The 21,032-nt window shown below is 46.4% G+C and overlaps 1 protein-coding gene across 1 annotated transcript; it reads right to left on the reverse strand.

The window, feature by feature from the left end:
• Positions 1 to 1,897: 1,897 nt before the first annotated feature.
• si:ch73-105b23.6 (fibrillin-2) lies at positions 1,898 to 20,802 on the reverse strand. The gene is made up of 24 exons (XM_020047120.2): positions 20,752 to 20,802; positions 17,651 to 19,735; positions 17,322 to 17,444; positions 15,147 to 17,171; positions 13,678 to 13,811; positions 13,371 to 13,538; positions 13,068 to 13,247; positions 10,768 to 11,371; positions 10,470 to 10,619; positions 9,845 to 10,059; positions 9,541 to 9,616; positions 9,022 to 9,315; positions 6,797 to 7,030; positions 6,445 to 6,597; positions 6,153 to 6,331; positions 5,844 to 6,048; positions 5,510 to 5,629; positions 5,181 to 5,300; positions 5,006 to 5,026; positions 4,830 to 4,897; positions 4,187 to 4,373; positions 3,585 to 3,713; positions 3,232 to 3,376; positions 1,898 to 2,252 (listed from the first exon to the last, which is right to left on the reverse strand). The coding sequence occupies exons 1-24, from the start codon at positions 20,771 to 20,773 to the stop codon at positions 2,105 to 2,107; spliced, it is 7,785 nt and encodes a 2,594-aa protein (XP_019902679.2). The 5' UTR covers positions 20,774 to 20,802; the 3' UTR covers positions 1,898 to 2,104.
• Positions 20,803 to 21,032: the final 230 nt, after the last annotated feature.

The raw sequence follows: 21,032 nt of genomic DNA on the forward strand, positions 1-21,032 counted from the left end.
TTGCAGTGTATTTGTAGCTTAGGTAAACCACAGGACTTGAGACTTCAGGTGACCAGGACACCAGGCCTTAGAAACCAATCAAACTGAAACCCTGCTGTTATTCTTAGTTCTTAGCTATCTGCTCTCTCTCTCTCTCTCTCTCTCTCTCTCTCTCCGTCTCCCTCTCTGTCTCTCTCTCTCTGTCTCTCTCTCTGTCTCTCTCTCTGTCTCCCTCTCTGTCTCCCTCTCTGTCTCTCTCTCTGTCTCTCTCCCTGTCTCTCTCTCTGGCATGCCTCCAGCTGTTTGCAGCAGTTAGAGTAGTGTTCCCATTCAAAAACTGCAGCTTTCACTTGAGCTCCAGATGAAACTGCGTGCAGAAGAAGGCTTTCAAAGTGTCTTATTTTCATCTTACACTCTCAACTCCTACATTAAAAAGGTATGTTTTTCAAGAACTTCTTACCTAGGCCCGATAAACTTAACCCGCAGGTGTCAGCCTTGTTGCTTTTCACATAACCTCTAAGCTACTCTCTGTGGCATTTAAAAAACATTTTACCATAGTGTGAACATTCTGAAGAGGACTTGTGGACCGCCAGAGGATGAAAACAAGAGGATCTTGGGCACTGCAGAGGTTATGCAGCGCGGGTGGGTTGAGGTGAGGGGGGGTGTGGGGTAACCATATTCTGGAAGTGGGTTGGGTAGTGCAGTGACAGTGCAGTGCCCTGTCCTTTACCTAACTGTAGCCTCCTCAGTGCGCGCCAGGCCCCTCTGCAATGCTGGGAACCGCAGAGCTGCGCTGGCACTTGGATGATCTCATCTTGCAGGGTGCACCGCCACACTGTCCGATGCGGACACTTCCCACGGAGCCAGGGCCGCAGTCTGAATAGGCGGCCGCTGTGTTGCTCAGCCCGACACGGCCGCCCACAAACAAATGTGATTGATCGGCCACTCTGCCGCCTCTGTCTGGGTGACTCAGGGCTGACACCTACTGGCTGAATAGGGGCGTAACACCTCCACGTGACAGTTACAGCCAATGTATGTGAAATACTGGTGATATTAAACGCTCTGACTGGGTGTATGTGCTTCACCATCTGAGCCTCACTAACATATGTTAGCCCCTTTACACCTACTACCTGCTTGTTTTCCCATTAGAAGAGAGGTCTGGATTCCGTCATTAGTCAACAAAGTATAGCTCAAATCATGCATTTACTTTCTTTTGGAGCATTTAGATGGATTCTGAAGTTCCTAGTTTTAGAGAAAGGACACTAGCCTATCTTCAGTGCATATAATCATGTATTCAACTTATATTGTGCTTTTCATGCAGAAAATATTCTGAAGGGGCTTGAGAAAGCAAAACAAATTAGAAAATCAAATTTAACACTGCTATATTAGCGAGTTGGTGTCATTGAGAGTTCAAGCCTTCAACTAGCAGATGGGGCGACAGAGAAAATACAGAAGATACAAGCACATGGCTTAAGCAGAGGAAGGAAGGATGTGGTCAATGGAGACGATAAGTCCCCCAGAAAGTTCACCATTCAACATGCCTATCCGGCGCCTCGCAGTCTCCACTATCTGACTGCCTCTCCTCTGTAGACGACGGCTCTGGTTTTGTAGAACAACATGAAGAATGGGGTTTGGAGCAAAAGATATCTATAACAGCCGGTTCATAATATCTGGGTTTTTAAGACTTGTGTATGAGAAAGTTTGCGAATACATTTATACCACTCTTCCAAAACCTTGTTAATAAACGCTTGAACTGGATTCAGGTGACTTTAACTATGTAACCATTTAGACTCAGAGGTCTATAGCACTTCCCAGCGTAAGGCCCTGTCCATACAAATCTGTGGAACAGCTGCACACGGACAGAAAGTTACTTCGGTGATGTCAGGACACTACGACTGTCGTCTGATAAACCATTTTATTGTAATCACCTTGGGTGTCTGTCCATTGTTTGACAAACAGACCACAGTATGTGAGAATAATTGCTTCAGTTGTATGATGAAATACATTGGGCTTCGACAACTCACCAGCTGAAAGCATTGGGTTGTCACACACTGCAGTATAAATAATATAACCTATTTATATGTTATCTTAACTAAACAAACATCGCACAATCACCACGTCCCTCTTAAGCGTGGTGGAAGCGTGCATTCTGACACTTCCTGGGTGGGAGGTTGTCGATGAGGCGCGGGCTGACGTGGACTTTGTAGTGCAGAGACGGGTCTGAGTAGTTGAAGGGGGGGGGAGGGTCCTGCTCTGCTGACTGATGAGGGATTCTGCGCAGAAACAACGGAGGACAATGAGTCAGTTCCACTCACATCTGGCACCGTCAGCTGAGACTTACAAATGCTATAATGTCAATTGACAGGGATGTAGATTTATAATGACGCTCCGGCTTCACTTTATCCTGGGAGACCCATGGTGCATAAATATAGCATTGTTATGTCATATCCGGAAGCTTGAAGAAGACTCCTGCGAAGGTGAATCTGCTGCAGGGGAAATAAAGCTCCGGGAGAAACATACATGCGGGCGCATCCTTTCCTATCCACTGATACGGATTTACATGCATAATCCAAAAGGGTTGCACAATGTAATTTGGTGGAACAGGACTATGTGGGTCTAATATGTGACACCGGCTGATTTCCTATTGTTATAAAAACGTAATCCTGCAACATACCGGGTGAACTCCCCGAGTATTAGGTGGACAGGGTTTCAATTTCACTGAGGGGGGGGGGGGGGGGGGGGCGATTATGTGACTCCGGTCCAATGACACCTGCTCCACGACTGGCGGGCTACAGCGCTGCCGGTGATGATGGACACACAGGCACCCGAACCGCCTCTATTGTCCAGACAGACTGAAGCTCTGCTGACGGGTACATGCCACTTGAAACGCTGGGACTGTGTGTTCAATTCCCGGTACCACACATAAAAATGGATTCATGCGTGAGAGCAGTTGGTTTAGGATGTTTCTCTTACACTCTTGGTATTGACCTGTCTACTGAAAGGGTTATTTTACAAAAGGGTTGAACCAAAGCAGTTTTACAGTTTTGGCTGAGAACAGATACCACAAGAAGTAACTGAGCTATTATGTCGTGGTTGTGGCTTCATTAATTCAGTTCCTGGGTTAATTTCTAACGGGGGTGGGGTGTTAATTTCTAACGGGGGCGAAAATGTACACACCTACTGTTGTCGGTCTCTAGATAAAAGAAAAGTCTGCTGAATGTTTTTGTCTGTAAGGGTATTCAGGGTACTCACATGATGGGCTTGGGGGAGCAGCAGAAATAGGCGAGGGCAGCCAGGAGGAAGAGCAGAGGGACCACGATACCCAGAACCAGGCCAACGATTAGGGATGTCTTATCCTTTGTCTTGTCTGACACCGTCCTGTTCCCAGCACCCTTCTCTAAACAGTGTGACGAAAATGAAATGTTAGGACTCACAGAACGTTAACACTTTGTTAAATCATACTTAGGGCCACAATTTAGTATTGGCCGGCTCCCATTTCTACCAAATGGAGTAACCAGTAGGAAATGAGCCAATGGCCCGGAAATCTCTTTATTTGCACGATAAGGGTACACGGTTAGTGAACCATCTGTTTTCCAGGGCCTCACCGAAAATGCAGGATTCTGTGTTGTCCTCCTCGCTCATACCGCTGCACACACACTTGTACCAACCGTAGGTGTTGGCACAAATTGAAGGATGCCTACACACAGTCTGGTTTGACAGACACTCATCCAAGTCTGTGAGAAATAAAGGTTTCGGATCTGTGTTACCGAACAACTGTGGAAAAAATTATATCAACTTTTGCCAAATACAGATTTTGGACTGCACCCCTGTCAACAACATTCACCACGACACCGATATTGTCATTGTAGCCATTATGCGCAGAATGTGGTTTCTGTTTTTTTTTTTTTTTTTATCGTGTGATAGTGTCATGGCCGTCTGCGCTGCCTACCACCTGTTCAGAGATAATGCCCTGAGCTGTGGAATAATTACATTTTCACCATTACCACAACCAGCAATTATCTCTCAGTCTGACAACTTGTTGTAACCATATATAGTTCAGCAGAGAAACCGAATTCAAACTATGGCATGCAAAAACAACTGATCCTATCCACTGAGCCATTAACTTAATATTTTTAGATATGTTCATCAGACAGTATACACTCCGGTCTATCCCTACGTAATAAAATACAAAACCTCATTGTGTTACCTATGACCTCAGCAGTTCTGATGTCGTGGTAGGTGCTCACGCGGTTCAGGTAGTCTTTGATGTACCAGTGGGGCGTGTCACTGGACATGTTGATCCTGTACTCCTCCAGACCTGAGCCCTGCATCTGCTTTACCATCCAAGCATTGTAGAACTTGTTCTGGAAGCCCATGGAAAGAATTCTGACCATCTGTAGGATGGACAAGATTGTTGTTGTTATTTTATAACCACATTGTCACATCATGATGTCACACCTGCTGCTGCAAACCCAGTCTTCATCCAAAAGACACCCAATCCTAGGAGTTTTTTGTTTCTACTTCAGGACTGGTTTTGCCTTATCAGGCCATGTGGTGCAGGAAAATAATTATTGGCTTTGGAGCACAGATTTCTGGACTCCTATTGGCTTTGGAGCACACATTTCTGGACTGCTATAGGCTTTTGGGCACAGATTTCTGGACTCCTATTGGCTTTAGAGCACAGATTTCTGGACTGCTTTATAGATTTCTGCACAGATTTCTGGACTGCTTTATAGATTTCTGCACAGATTTATAGGCTTTAGAGCACAGATGTCTGGACTGCTATAGGCTTTAGAGCACAGCTTTCTGGACTGCTATAGGCTTTAGAGCACAGATGAGTTCTAGCTCACCTTTTTCACCCCCTCTTCTCCGGACAACCGACTATTCCAGCCCAAGGAGACATTGAAGACATTGAACCCTGTCAAAAACATAAAGTGACCTTACAGTTTGGTCATGATCAGCATGATGACACACAGCCATAACATGCTGTGTCTTACTGAGGGATTTGTTCCAGAAAAAGGCTTACCTGGTGGGTTTGCAGAGTCCCCTGCAAAAGAACAAAACATTACACACAGGTAATCTGGTTAACCCTTCGTAAAGCCTTTTTATGCATAACATATCGAAAGGCACTTCACTGGCCTCCACAAAGCTCTTTCATACAGTATTAATGATGGAAAGGTTGTAACATACTGCGTCCTTACCACAGTCATCGTTGTCATCGGTGCTCTGGTAGCGACAGGTGCACTGGACGGACCCCGGCAGGTTCACGCACTCATATTTGGCGTTGGGACAAGTTGCGGGGTCCAAACACTCATTTATGTCTGGATGAGGAGGAATGTTACCAATGTGTACTTTAATCTCTTCAACTGTTGTAATATGCCTTAATATAACATTGTTTTGAGATTGTATTCGTACCATCGTGACCTTAACCAAACACCTAGCGAATCCTGAATGGTTATTAAAGGTGTCCGGTTGACCGTTAGGGCTAAGAGGTTGTTGTATGTTTGTCATGACGCTTTGGGCTTAGTACCTGTGCAGTTGCGTCCATCCCCAGTAAAGCCAGGCATGCACTTGCAGGTGTAGCTGTACCCAGAGCTGAGGCATGTGGCCATCATGTGACAGGGAAAGGGGAAGGGAGGGAGGCAGAAGTCTGAGAGAGGAAAACAACAAGACATGTGAAGAACAGCTCAACAGAGAACATGGGATATGTTTTATCGGAATCTTCCTGAATGCCGGTAAAGGTGTTACTAGCCGAGTCATTTTAATTAGGGTCGCACAACGGAAAATACTTTACAATGTTCAAGTCCAAGTAGACCTTATGATTAATTCCCCTTTTATTGCTTAATAAACACAAGTGTATCAACCATTCACAAAGCACTTGTATCCCGGCTTGTTCTTGGAGACGGTTGGTAGGGGGCATTCTCCACAGGTGAACTGGTTTGTCTCTCCCTGGAACTGAGGCAGGGACTGGCACTGCACTCCTGGGAAGCATGGCATCCCTTTACACACGTCGGTGGTACTGCCACAGAATTTCCCACTGAAGCCCTTAGGACATAGACAGCCAACCACCTGGGGGGGGCAACAAAAAACTAAGAGAGGTGTGTGGATTGCTGGCCACGGGAACATCGTCTCACCCTCAGAAAATGACACTTCACCTGAAATAGTATATTTACCTGAAACTTCCCCTGCAGATTGTTGTCCACTATGGTGTTGTATTGGCAGGTGCCCCCATTGAAGCAGTTGCACACCTGCAGGATGGGGGTGAACTGAGAGCTGGACAGCTGGTCGGTCACTCTGATGGTCAGGTAGACAGGCTGGATGTCCAGGGGGGTCCAGGTCAAAATGCCATCACCTGTATGAAGAGACACATTAGGGAAATATAGGTCCATTTGCCAAAGGTTGTATGTGAGCGCGAGCACGCGTGTGTGTACAGTACATCTGCGTGTGTTTGACTTTGCAGCTCACTTTTCCCAATGGAGGCTTTTGGTGGTCTGGGGAGGAGCAGTGAGAAGCTTATAGGGTCTAGGTTGGCATCTTCTGCACTGATTGTCACATTCAAGGTGGCATTGACCTTACAACGGATCACTGTGGGCTCCGTCACAATGGGAGGCAAGTTCCCTACATAGGAGAGAAATTGGAGCATTTCACTGACCTCAATCTTCACCACACTGCACCTGATATTATAAACTAGCTTTAGGATGACACTTAGTATTATAGACTGTGAATGGGGAGGGTTGGCTTGTCAACATTTACCCAGGTCCTCCTGTACATGGTGTGAGTGAGAGCCAACCTAGGTTTAATGTAACAGGTAACTCACCGAACAGTGTAGCCAGGTTTTGGTACAGTTCCTGGGACTTTAGACTCTGCAGGCCCAGGTCAGTGTTATTAGATGCCAGGATGTCATGGACACAATGCAAACTGCCCTGACATGTCTTTGTCAACTGGTCTAGTACAGCTGGACTTGTCGACATCAGTTCATTGGTGGAGACTGGAGTAAAACTATCAGAGTGAGCGGTGGAGAAAAGCAGGCTCTCCGGACCGGGCACTGCCCCTATGGAACAGCACATAGTCAGAATGGTTTATATTCTGTTAAATCATCAGTGATGGTCTGCCTATTAGGTCATTTGTCAGAATTTGATTGGTTAACCCCCCCCATAAATGAGAACGCTATATTTCATAACACACGTTTCGTTGCATACTTGCGTATCAGCAGCAGCTTGGGGCTTTGGGCTGGATGGTTTCAACTGCATATCAATGCATAACCAAGGGGAAGGCTCACCACCGAGATCATAGGGATGTCATCACATGACCTTTACAGCACAGTGTCAACGGACCACTTTGGGTCACTGAAATTAGCACACCTAGGTCCTCAATTTTAAGTACTCCACAGAGGGTGCTAAATGTTGTAATGGGTTATTATAAAATGATCGTCCAATCAGTGTCATCATAGCTACCGCCACATGTCTTGAAATAAATCAGATGTTAAACAAGACACCAAATGACAGGTGTCAGGGTTAAGTCATACACTCACTTCCCACAGACATAGTATGGCTGTGTATGGCACAACTCACGTATACAGTGTTTGTTTTGTAAGCAAAGCGTCCAGTGCAGCTAAACAAAGGCTTCCCTGGGCTGGAGTCTGACTGGAATCAACACTTTCGAGCTGGTATTTAAAAGGACATGTAAAAAGATTTATTGATTTAAGTGGCATTTGTACACAGCAGTCAATGAAAGACCACTTAGAAAAAGCAGATCCAAAAATAGCTCCTAGGCTGTATTCTCGCCACAATACAAAGCAATAAATCCATTTGGTTCTATTCACGGTTTGGAGACATCTGTGTTGCAGCATCTGTTGGTGAGATTCAGTCATGACGCAAGAGCTACTCTGTTGTTTGATCACCTGCTTTCAGCTACTTTTCTTAATTCAGTGGTCAGTGGATTAGATCATTTTAACATATGTCTGAAAATGAACTAGATACCAGTTGTTGTCCAAGCTGGCTGTATTAATAGCCAACCTCTTCGATGTCAGTTGGATCTGCTATTGTTAGACAGCTTTCATAATTTTCACAAACAAGCACTAGGCATAGGTTAGCTGATCGTTTTTTTCAGAAGGCTGAGATGACTCAAACGAGGGAGTTCTAAAAGGAGTCTTTGAATGACCTACGTAGATGTTTGTGGAGATTGACATTTTTTTTATGTTTCGGTCAGGGGGCTCAGAGTTGGCGTTTTGATACTTTGAAGTCATGTACTACTTCAAAGAAGGATTCCGCTATTTCAGGCAGTGAAGATAACTGGAAAAGTCAAATGCTTTGAGCCCCAGCTAGTGGATGCATGTCTTATGCAATAAAAACATTGTAATATATCACTGTTATGTTACTGACTGTTGTTGGAGACTCTTCCTATACTAGTATTTGTGGAAAAAGGATGAGCTGGCTCCATTTAGCAATCTATTTTGATAAATATTAGTTTTGATTGATTAACATTGATCTTAAAAAAAATATGCTTTTTAGCCAAATAAAAAATCAGAAGGAAAAAATATAACTCTTAGTTGTAATACTAAATACCCAAAACTAAATATTTGAACACCCAGAGATGTTTTTGAAAGGCTACCATTTTAGCCTGTGTAAAGTAATAGGGTGGCGTTTAGTTGAGACTACAGTAATATTCTCCTTAGCTACTATTCATCTTAATTAAGCAACATTTTGGCCATGCATTCTAAATGCTATATTAGTATGGACATTCAATTCTGACTTCTTCAGTGTGAGTCACTATCTTATACAGTTTGAAAGGGATCTTGAGCACTAACACTTTTGGACAATATCAAAGAAACTGGAATCGGTGATACATATCATACACCTTTTGTTATTCGCATTAATACATTTGTTTGCTAGACATTAAAGATGCGTTCAGTGAGATTTGGCCACTGGTTGTAAAAGTGGCGCTATAGAGCTAAAAACAGGCCCAAGAGATTTGTGTGCCATCATGTACTGTATAAGCCCAATCTCATCAAACCTTTGTAGCTTTACTTTAATCTGTACTCACAGGACAGGCCGAAGAGATGGAGGCTCTCCTCTGAGAGAGAGTTGTTTTTCGGGGGAACCAATAGCTTTCCGTTACACTGCAGGAAGTCATCAGTGCGGTTAGAGCTCCAGAGGCCCAGTAGGCCCACGGTACGGTTGTAGAAGGTCTGGGGGACCTCCACCAGAGCAGCCTGCTGACATCCTCCTCCAGCAACCCTCATCACGGTCACATGGAGCCCCCCAGCGTACACCGCCGCGCATCGACTGACCAAGGTACAGCGCACCGCAAAGCCTTCCTTGCCCATATGTACTACACCTGCAAGGACAGCAGGGGGCACTGTTACGACATCTCAAGAGGATGTGAGGATTTACATTCTATTGTCCGTGTATATGCAGGAAGGGCAGGAATGATCAAGTCCCAGGTAGTTTGTAAAGATGTGAGATGTCCAATATTACTATATTGCATAGTCTAGTCAAATAATGGGGTGAAAGGTACAGTAACAGTAATGGTCTTTTAGTAATGTACTATTTGACTTCTCACCGACAGAGACTGGAACCTCTATATCGTCCACCAGGACCTTCAGTCCATCTCCTGACTCTGCACACTGCCACTCCACCTAAACACATGCACACACAGAGGTAATAATACACACAGTCATGGAGAGACACAAATACACACGCCAACACACATTCACACAGAGGTGACAAAAAAGAAAACACACACACATGTTTAGATCGTGAGGGTTTTCCGGGACCAACACTCTTTAGCACAAAAAAATCATATTTTCTCCAACCCCCAAACACACACAAACTTTAACACACACAAATATAGATATCACACTGACCTTGCCAATGCCCTGGTGGAAGGCAGCCATCCTCACCATGGTGGGGACCTGTCTGGCCTGACCGTGGGTCACCAGCTGTCCCGTCTCACCCTGCAAGGTGAAGGTGTTGGAGCCCGTGTAGGAGGACAGGCGCATAATGACAAACTGGCCCAGGGCCTTGAAGGAGTAATCAGTCCCATCGAAGGTGATGAAATGAAGGCTGCCGTACACCATGCCTGCAGACAAAACCGACACCACGTACGAGTTAAAAATAGATCACTAACCAATACACCACAGTGGCCAGTAGATATCCACTGGTTTACACTGAGACAGGCATGCTGTGATGACCTGTCTATAGTCACGTGACTAGAGCAATCATGTCGGCTATATGTACAACATATAGTATCACACATCCCACGAGCAGAGTCAATTCAATCCTCGGATTTCAATGTGTTGACAGGAATCTGTTACATATTTGTTGGCTCACACAGAAATACATGTACAAACACCCTTGAACACACGCGCGTGCGCGCACACACACAGTAATACCTCAGAACTGACCTCAGAACAGACTCTTATTAGGAAACCTCAAATACAACATGACAAATTCAACTTGAATTTTTGTCCAGAGGAGGTCATCCCTCACCAATGCCTTGCGTTGCCTTGGCCGCTGGTACACTGGAGTCAGGTTTCAACCAGCCGTAACCTTGGCAACGATCCAGGGGTCTCTTGGCCAGATAAAGGTGGCACAGAGCAGCCTGGATGCAACACCTTTGGAATGGAAGGAGATCCTCATCTTGACATAAAGAGAGGGAAATAAAAAAAACTGCCATAAGAATTAGCTGGCATTTCAAAGAAACGCAGTGCATTATGCATTGGAGCAACGTCCCCAAATGGCAGGTTAAGCTTTTTACTATTTGGCAACAAAACAAATGAGACGATACCTATGTGTTTCTGTGCGGTGGCTCCAGAGAAATAGCGCTCACTGTATCCGGCCAACAGCGGACCTTCCAGATCATACACGCATCTCTTCCCTGATCCGTACCTATTGGTCAGGATGGACTGGAAGACGTCCCCCCCGCTACCACCCCAGCGCATTCCCCGTAGCTCTTGTACCCGTGTCCGGTCCAGCAAGTTGGCAGGCAGGGTCTCTGGCCCGAAGGCCAGGTGTTCCATTGCTTGTGCCCGGGTACAGGGGCACGATGGCACCCCTGTGGCCCAGTCCTTCGGCTCAGGCTCCTTCATGGCCCATGCCTGGCACCTCACCTCGGGGTCCCATTCAAGCTCTGTGGGGCCCGTCAGGTCATACACCAGTTTTCCCAGCTTTCCTGTGTTCCCTAACACTTCCTGGGGCCTATACCGCCCACCTGGGCCAAACCGGTTGGCTGACTTTGTGTTCTCGTTGAAGAAGTGGCTTTTACCGTCAGTGTAGCCTGTCAGGGCATCATGGTGGATCCTCTGGCCAGGACCCCAACGCATTTCCCCGAAGTGTATCAGGGCGAAGGAGCGTTGCCCATCCGTAGTCAGGATGCACTGGAAGGTGTTGGTCTGGAATGAGCCACAAGATGGCAGTACATGATCAAAAAGATGGGAAGAGAAATGGTAGCTTGTAGATCACTGATAAATCAGGAAGAAGGTTATAGACTCCCGGCTAAGTGACTGTGTTCTCACATTGCACACAACAATGTATGCTCAACTAGGAAGTAAATCAGAGTGTAACACCACACCCTTTACCTTCAAATATGCCACTCCTTGTGAGTCAGGTTAGATGTAAATAGTTACATATGTACAGTGTGATGGTAATTCCATGTATCGACACTCGGAGTAAGGGACACGCTGTGTCGATACATGGAATTACCATCACAACAGTACACTTGCAGTTAATAAAGTGAGAGATAAAAGTATTTGATCCCATGCTGATTTCGTATGTTTGCCCACAAACAAAGAAAATTTTCAGTCTATAATTTTTATGGTAGGTTTATTTGAGCAGTGAGAGACAGAATAACAATAAAAGAATCCAGAGAAACGCATGTCAAAAATTTTATAAATAGATTTGCATTTTAATGAGGGAAATCCCCTCTCAATCAGTTGATCCCCTCTCAATCAGAAAGATTTCTGCCTCCCACGTGTCTTTTATACAGGTAACGAGCTGAGATTAGGAGCACACTCTTAAAGGGAATGCTTCTGGTCTCAGGTTGTTACCTATTTAAAAGACACTTGGCCACAGAAGCAATTAATCAATCAGATTCCAAACTCTCCACCATGGCCAGGACCAAAGGATCCAAGGATGTCAGGGACAAGATTGTAGACCTACACAAGGCTGGAATGGGCTACAAGACCATCGCCAAGCAGCTTGGTGAGAAAGTGACAACAGAAGAAACACAAAAGTACGGTCAAACTCCCTCGGTCTGGGGCTCCATGCAAGATCTCACCTCGTTGAGTTGCAATGATCAAGAACGGTGAGGAATCAGCCCAGAACTACATGGGAGGATCTTGTCAATGGTCTCAAGGCAGCTGGGACTGTAGTCACCAAGAAAACAATTGGAAACACACTACGCTGTGAAGGATTGAAATCCTGCAGCACCCGCAATGTCCCCCTGCTCAAGAAAGCACATGTACAGGCCCGTCTGAAGTTTGCCAATGAACATCTGAATGATTCAGAGGAAAACTGGGTGAAAGTGTTGTGGTCAGATGAGACCAAAATAAAGCTCTTTTGCATCAACTCAACTCGCCATGTTTGGAGGAGGAGGAATGCTTTCGTCAGTCTCGAAAGCTTAATGACTTAGAGAAGATCTGCAAAGAGGAGTGGGACAAAATCCCTAATGAGATGTGTGCAAACCTGGTGGCCAACTACAAGATACATCTGACCTCTGTGGTTGCCAACATGTTTTGCAGAGGGTCCGAATACTTTTTTCACTCATTAAAATGCAAATACATTTATAAAAATTTTGACATGTGTTTTTCTGGATTTTTGTTGTTGTTATTCTGTGTCTCACTGTTCAAATAAACCTACCATTAAAATTATAGACTGATAATTTCTTTGTCAGTGGGCAAACGTACAAAATTCTAATACGTACAATTACTTTTTTCCCTCAATGTATAATTGGAACGTAGCTATAAAGACTGTACATTAAAAAAAGTTAATTACCATTATCATAATTAGTAGTACTATTCAGTTTTTTTTTCCCACTCACATTTACAAATTATCAAAATGACGATTTCAATGAATCCCGTAGAACAATACCTCAGAATTGTTGATTTTCTGGTATGAGACAGCCATGACATGATCCCAGGTGATCTTTAGAATCCAAGCGGGGGTGAATGGTGCTTTGTTGTGGTTTTCCTCATACAGTGTCACATCCTCCGCTGTACGGTTGAAGACAATTTGGGAATATATATCTGACATATTCAGCGTGTGGTATTCCTAAGAAAGGTAAAATAATTTGATCCCTGTAAGACCAAAGACATTTATTTCAACTTAGACTCCACTATGTCCCAAAATCAGCCCCCACCACTGACATTTTAGCTCTGACCCTTGGTGTATTACCTGAAAGAATAGCTTCCCCTCCCCAAGGGTGAGGTCAACATCATCCCAGAAAACAGCCAACAAGGCTAGGCTCTCATTGCCGCGGAAACCATTAGGAAAGGGTGTAGGAAAAAGGAACTGCTCGTTCTGACTAACTGACTGGAACTGGACAAGTCCATTATCTGAGAACTAAGCCCGAGAAAATAAAGTTATTAAATGTTCCAAGCAAATACTTTTTTGAATTTAAAAGTATATCTTAAAAGTATCTTGCTCTCTTCATTTCTGGGTTCTCATAATAAGAGTTTGGAGTAAAGATGTGGATACCTACATAGACCCGATCAAACAGCTTTCCCATGAAGAGAAATCCTATCGGTGGCGTGATGTAGGGAGAGTTCCCATCTTCTGCATCCAACTTTAATTCTCTGTCTCCCACCTCATCACCAAATGGGTATAGATTGCTCTCTGGGAACACACAGGCAGTCAAACAGTGCCACATCCATTTTCATAATATGAGTTTTCAGACAAAAGAAATAAGCAGAAAATTATCATTATCTAAGTGCATGTGCAAAAATAAGTGAACTCCAAATTGCTTTGGTTAAATCACGTAGGTAAGTAGAATCAGGTGGATAAATAATTGGGTACAAAATTAATTTACGGATCTGTAGGAAAGAGTTTGGAGACGAGAAACCTGGTAAGTTTGGTGTTTCCCAAATAAGTGAATGCAAAACACCATGTCAAGAGGAAAGGAGATCTCAGAGGACATCAGGAAGAGGGTAGTGAGAGCTCATCAGTCTGGGGAAGGCTACACAACCATCTCAAGGATTTGAGCTACATCAGTCCACTGTCAGGCAAATCATTTACAAATGGAGAGCATCTAGCATGACAGCAACTCGGCCTAGAAGTGGATGCCCTTCCAAAATATTCCCATCAGCAACAAGAAAAATTATGAATCAGGTAAATACCAACCCAAACATAACATCTTTAGATTAACAGAACTGGCTGCATCTCAGGTAACTGTGCATGCTTCAAAAATAAGAAAACTGAATCAAAATGGCATTGGCATGGATGGGTTGCCTGAAAGAAGCTTCTGCTGTCAAAAAAGAACCAATCTTAACTTTGCCAGAAACCACTTGGACAACCATGATGGAAGTCCATTCTCTGGGCGGATGAGTACAAATGTAACCTTTTGGGTAACGGTCATAACCGCTATGTTTGGTGAAAACCCATCACTGCCTACCACCAAATGAACCTTCCCAACACTCAAGCAAGATGGTGGGAATGCCAAGATCGGGGGCTGCTTTTCCTCTTCTGGACCTGGTCGATTGCACATCATCAAGGGAACTATGAATTGGGAAGTAAACCAGTAGATTCTTGAACAGAACTTTAGGAAATCAGTCAGGGAGCTAAAGCTGGGGGTTCTTCCAACAAAACAACGATCAAGCATTCAAGCAAAAAGAATGGCTCAGGAGAAACACTATTTGTGTTCTACATTGGCTTAAGTCAAAATCTTGACCTGTCCTTAATCTAATCGAGACCTGAAACAGACACCCCTCAAATCTCACCCAAATTGCTGAGTTCTGTATGGAGTGGGCAAAAATCCCTCAAAACAGAAGTCAAAGACTGATTAATGCCACAAGCTATAGAATTAAGGGGTTCCCATAACTGCTAGCACTTCAAGTCATTACAACTAATTTTCTGGCCCCTTAATGTGCTCAGCATATATTCTAAAAACACATATTCCATTAAGGGAACAGAAAACTGTGTTTGTTAGGCTTTAGTACTGTAATGTTGGCCCACCCTTCTTCGCCAGCTCGGCACAGATGCTATAAGAGGTACAGGAGCAGTTGAAGGATCCTGGGTAGTTTCTACAGGACGTGTGTGCGGGGCAGGCATTGGGTGAAACACACTCATCCTGGTCAACACACCCTCCTTGCCCCCCACTCTGCCCCCTGGCTTCCCAGCCGTGGGCACACTGACACCTGAATCCCCCCACGGAGTTAGAGCAGGAAGCAGCAGGGTGGCATCCTCCGTTGTTCTGCTGGCACTCATCCAGGTCCACGCACAGGTTCCCAATGCCCAGGAGACCGGGCGGGCACGCGCACAGGAACGACCCGGGCGTGTTGGAGCAGAGGGCACGTTTATGACAGGGCGCCGTCGGGCCGGAGCATTCGTCAACGTCCCTGCACCAGGTGCCGTCGCCCTCATGACCTTGGGGGCAGCGGCAGGCGAAGGAGCCGGGGGTGTTCCAGCAGCCAGCCGAGGGGTGACACGCCCGTTCACCATTACCGTTCCCACATTCGTCCGTATCCACACACGCTCCCTCTTCCTCATGGTAACCGTCGGGGCATTCGCAGCGGTATGTCCCGAGCAAGTTAACGCACATGTGGTCACCTCGACATGTGGAGTTAAAGAGGCACTCATCGATATCCTCGCACGCCGTTTCATTGCCTTGTGCCCGCGGCTGGTACCCGGGCAAACAGGAACACAGGAAGGAGCCAATTGTGTTTTTGCACACAGAATGCTCCATGCAGGGAGCTCCGCCGAGGGGCCCGCACTCATCTACATCCAGGCAAGCTGGGCCATTTGGGGTGAAGCCGTCGGCGCAGGGACAGCGGTAGGAGCCGTGGAGGTTCATGCAGGTGGAGTAGGGCGGGCAGACGGAGACAGACGAGTTGGAGTAAGCCTCAGAACACTCATCCACATCCACACACTCCGTGTCGTTGCTCCAGAAGCCCTTGTCGCACAAGCAAAAGAATGAACCCACGGTGTTCACACACGTTCCGTCGGTGCACAGCGGCCCGTTGCTGGGGAACAAGCACTCCTGGATGTCCTCACAGTGACCGTGCACACCGAAGAACCCGACGTCGCATGGACAGAGGAAGCTGCCGTAGGTGTTGACACAGGCGGCGTTCGCTGGACAGGCGGTGTCGTCCAGGCATTCATCGACATCGTCGCAAGCTGTGCCATTTGCCCGGTACCCTTGCCAGCAGTCGCAGGCGAAAGAGCCGGGTGTATTCTGGCAATCAGAGACATTTGGGCACAGCTTCAGCCCCAAAGCACACTCGTCAACATCCAGACAGAGAGTGTTGTTACTCGCCAGAAACCCCAGGTCGCAGGGGCATCGGTAGTCACCCTCCACATTGGAACAGGTGCTGTTGTCAGGACAGGTGTAGCTCCCGGCTGCACACTCATCCACGTCCACACAGCGAGCCCCGTCGTCCTGGTAACCGTCCCAACATTCGCATGTGTAGGAACCGTATGTGTTGAAGCAGTCGGAGAACTCGGGGCAGTAATCCCGCCCCGACTGGCGACACTCGTCCACGTCCCGGCACACCGTGCCATTGCCGTGGAAACCGTCCAAGCAGCGGCAGTAAAAGGAGCCTTGGTTGTGTTGGCACGCTGCTTGAGGGTGGCACGAGCTGCTGGCATCCAGGCAGTCCTCCTCGCTCACACACGTGCCCGTGTCGTAGGTCACGCCCAGGGTGCAGGTGCAGTTATATCCCCCAGGGGTGTTGTGGCAGGTCATGTTCCCCTTGCATGTCAAGGGTGAGAGACATTCATTCACATCCTCACAGAAGAAGCCGTCCCCCTGAAACCCCTCTTGGCAAATACAGTGGTAGGAACCCTCCATGTTGTTGCACAGAGCCAGGAGACTGCAGTTGTGAGGCAGGGATGAGTTTTCAGCACACTCGTCTACATCCTGGCACTCAAAGCCAGTACCCTCTGTGCCAGGCGGGCAGGTACAGTCGAACGATCCGGCCGTGTTTAAACAGCTGGCAAAGGGGTGGCAGCTTCCATGTTGGGTTTGGCACTCATCAATGTCTATAATTCATCCAAAATGGGACAGTGTCAGGGATACAGTCCCACAAGTTGCTAAAAGAAAACTCACAAGAAAATCCATATGGAAGTAGTGTACGTAGAGTATACAGACAGTATTATTTGATGTTTACTGATGAAAAATGTAATGCTCACCGGAACAATTCTTGCCATTGCCAGTAAAACCACGGAGACAGAAACATTGGTGACTCCCCATGGTGTTCACACACTTGGCAAACTTACTGCACTCCAGGTCTCCAGACTCACACTCATCCACGTCTGATGACAGAGACCAGAGAGAGAGACAGAGAGAATCAGTCAACTGAAAAACATCTATCATTATCTCACAAATGTACTGTTTCAAATTATTCAAAATAAGAACAGTCACTTACTTTTGAATCAAACCAATTATAAATTTTTTCAGTCGAGATTATTGAGCATTACTGAGTGATTACTGTTTCTTTTTTTAGACTGCATCCACTTACCAAGGCAGTTTGCCTCGTTCAGTCTGTAACCAACCTTACAGACACAGTCAAACGAGCCCGGACTATTCACACACTCCATCTCCTTCTGGGGGCACATTTCCTGCTGACACTCATCTACATCAGAGCAGGTGAGTCCATCGCCGATGAAACCCAAGTCACACACGCACTGGTAGCCAGCGGGCGAGCGGTGGCAGAGCCCGTGAGTGTGGCAGGCAGGGGCACACTGAGGACTAGGGGCCACACAGGTATCATTAGCCACCACTGTTCCATTCATACATGAACATACGTAAGCTCCGGGGGAGTTGAGGCACTTGGAGATGGGGGGGCATCGGCTGGTGCTAGGAAGGGCACACTCATCCACGTCCTGGCACAAGGAGCCGTCGCCGGTGAAGCCCGGCTGGCAGGCGCAGGAGTAGCCCCCAGGGACATTGGTACACAGAGCACGCGGGTGGCAGATGTCATTTTGAGCACACTCGTCTACATCTGTACACCTGGAGCCGTTGCCTGTGAAGCCACGCTTACAGGTACAGGTGTAAGAGCCCACTGTGTTTAAACACGTGGCGTTGGGGTGGCAGGGATTTTGTATTCTGCACTCGTCTACATCCGTGCAGACCACGGACCCCGTGGGTCGCGCGAAGCCCGCGTGGCAGGTGCACTCGTAAGCTCCCTCTGTGTTGGAGCATCGCTCGTTCAGGCGGCACGGCTCCTTCAGGACCTGGCACTCGTCGATATCCAGGCAGACGGTGCGGTTGACCAGATCGAACCCGGGCGGACACAGGCATGTGAAGGAGCCTTTGCTGTTGACGCAGGTCGCTTTGTTACGGCAACCTCCGTTGTCCACCAGGCACTCGTTCACATCCGTACACTGGGTCAGCCCGTCTCCGGAGTAGCCCGGCTGGCAGCTGCAGTTGAACGTTCCCACCAGGTTGGTGCAGACAGCATTGGAGTGGCACTGCTGTGCCATGGAGCACTCGTCCAGGTCCTCGCAAGTGATGCCATTGCCCCTGTACCCGACCCGGCACTCACAGGTGAAAGAGCCCGGGAAGTTGGTGCAACTGGCGAAGGGGCTACAGCGCCCGGTGGCACACTCGTCCACGTCTACGCACGAGACGTTAAAGGTGTAGCCCGTGCCGCAGTCGCAGTAGAAGGAGCCCCTGGTGTTGACACACGCTGCGGAAGCGGGGCAGACATTAGGCAGGGAACACTCGTCAATGTCCGTGCACTTTTTTCCATCCCCTCGATATCCGGAGCGGCATGCGCATTCGTAGCTGCCCAGCACGTTGAGACAGTTTGCGTTGGTGTCACATGCGTTCTCCCCGTTACATTCGTTGATGTCCCGGCAGGTCAACCCGTTCCCGGTGAGTCCTTCGAAGCAGGTGCACTGGTATGAGCCAGGCAGGTTGACACAGACGGCGTAGACGCTACAGATGTTAGCAGCGCACTCGTCAATGTCCACACAGGTCTGCCCGTTGCCTTGGTAGCCGGGGCTGCAAGTGCATTGGTAGGATCCAGGCAGATTTTTACAACCTTTGTAGCCAAAGGAGGTGGAGCAGACGCCGGGTGTCTCTGAACACTCATCTATATCCAGGCACAGGTAGTTCCCATTTCCCTTAAAACCCGCGTTACAGGTACACACATATGAGCCGGGATTATTAGTACAAGTGGCGTTCCAGTGGCAGATGCCATGGTTTGCGCATTCGTCGATGTCCGTGCACTGAAACCCATCGCCGTTGAAGCCCCCCTTGCACTTGCAGTCTCGCCCTCCATCTTTATTGGTGCAGGTGGCGTTGGCGTGGCAGCCCCCGTTCTTGGTTTGGCATTCGTTGATGTCCTGACATTGGAAGCCGTCGCCGAAGTAGCCGTCCAGACACACACAGTTGTAGTTTCCTGGCGTGTTGCTGCAGCGGGCCTTTGTGTGGCAGCTGTGGATGCCGCTAACACACTCGTCAATGTCAACACATTGCAGGCCATTTCCCTGGTAGCCGTTTCGACACACACAAACAAAGTCCCCCGTTTTGGTTTTGAGGCATTCAGCGTAAATGTGGCATTTACTTCCCAGCGATTCACACTCACTCAAAGTATCGGCTAGGTAGAGAGAGAGAAAAGAGAATCACTTATTAGAAGAGGTAAATGTATTTTGCATTTTATTTCGTCAGTAGCCATATATATTGAATATAAAAAGTATTTAGACCCCTTCACTCTTTCCAAATTTTGTAGTGTTACATCATTATTCTAAAACGGATTTCATTAATTTAGTTTTTCTCATCAATCTACACATTATGTACCACAATGACCATGCAAAAACGTGTTTTTAGAAATGTTTTAAAATGTATAATCGGCCAGAAATATCACATTTAAACTCAGTATTGCAGCACATTTGACAGTGATTAATACCTTCAGGCCACTTGGGTTTGATGCTAAAAGCTTGGCACACCTGCACACATTAGTGACAAGTGACTTAGAGATGTCAAAAGAAAAGCATTTTCTGGCCATTAAAATAATATAAAATTGATCAGAAATACAGTGTAGACATTGTTCATTTTGTGAATGATTATTGTGGCTGGAAACGGCTGATTTTCAATGGAATATCTACATAGGCGGACAGAGGACCATTATCAGTAACCATCAGTCCTGTGTTCCAATGGCACGTTGTGTTTGCTATTCCAAGTTTATAATTTATAAAGTCTAACTGATCATTAGAAAACCCCTTTGTGATTATGTTAGCACAGCTGAAAACTGTTTGTGGGTTCAATTACAGGCTCAAAATGGCCTGAAACGAATAACTTTCTTTTGAAACTCGTTAGTATATTCATGTTCTGAGAAATCAAAGATTTTGACTGGCATTTTATGTAAATGTGATATTTCAGATTTTTTTTATAGATTTGCAAAACATGCAAAATCTTGTTTTTGCTTGGTCATTATGGGATATTCGTTGTAGATTGATCAGGGAAAAAAAGAATACCTTTTAGAAAAAGGCTGTAATGTAGTAAAATGTGGAAAAAGTGAAGAGTACTATTAAGAGTACTTTCCAAATGCACCTTACTCTACCAAACCCAAACAAAAAGTTATTGATGAAGACAGATGATTGTGGGCAGACTCACCAAACACACAGTATCCCAGCATTGCACAAACAAACACCTGACTGAGCAGTGGTAACCTACAAGACAGAGAGTTCAGTGAAATTTAAATTTGAAATATCCTCCATCCTGGAATGTCTTTGGGACACACCGAGATGTCAGTATAACAGATAATGCTCTGGGGAGAAAAATTGTAAAGTCATTGTTGGAAGTCAAGTATTTGTATTTTTCTCATAAACCACTTCCACTACAAACAATAGTGCAGGGTCTACTATTACTAAAGCCCTTTTATTAATCCACTCACC

The sequence above is a fragment of the Esox lucius genome, chromosome 6 (genome assembly GCF_011004845.1).
Source record: "Esox lucius isolate fEsoLuc1 chromosome 6, fEsoLuc1.pri, whole genome shotgun sequence".
Lineage (NCBI taxonomy): Eukaryota > Metazoa > Chordata > Actinopteri > Esociformes > Esocidae > Esox > Esox lucius.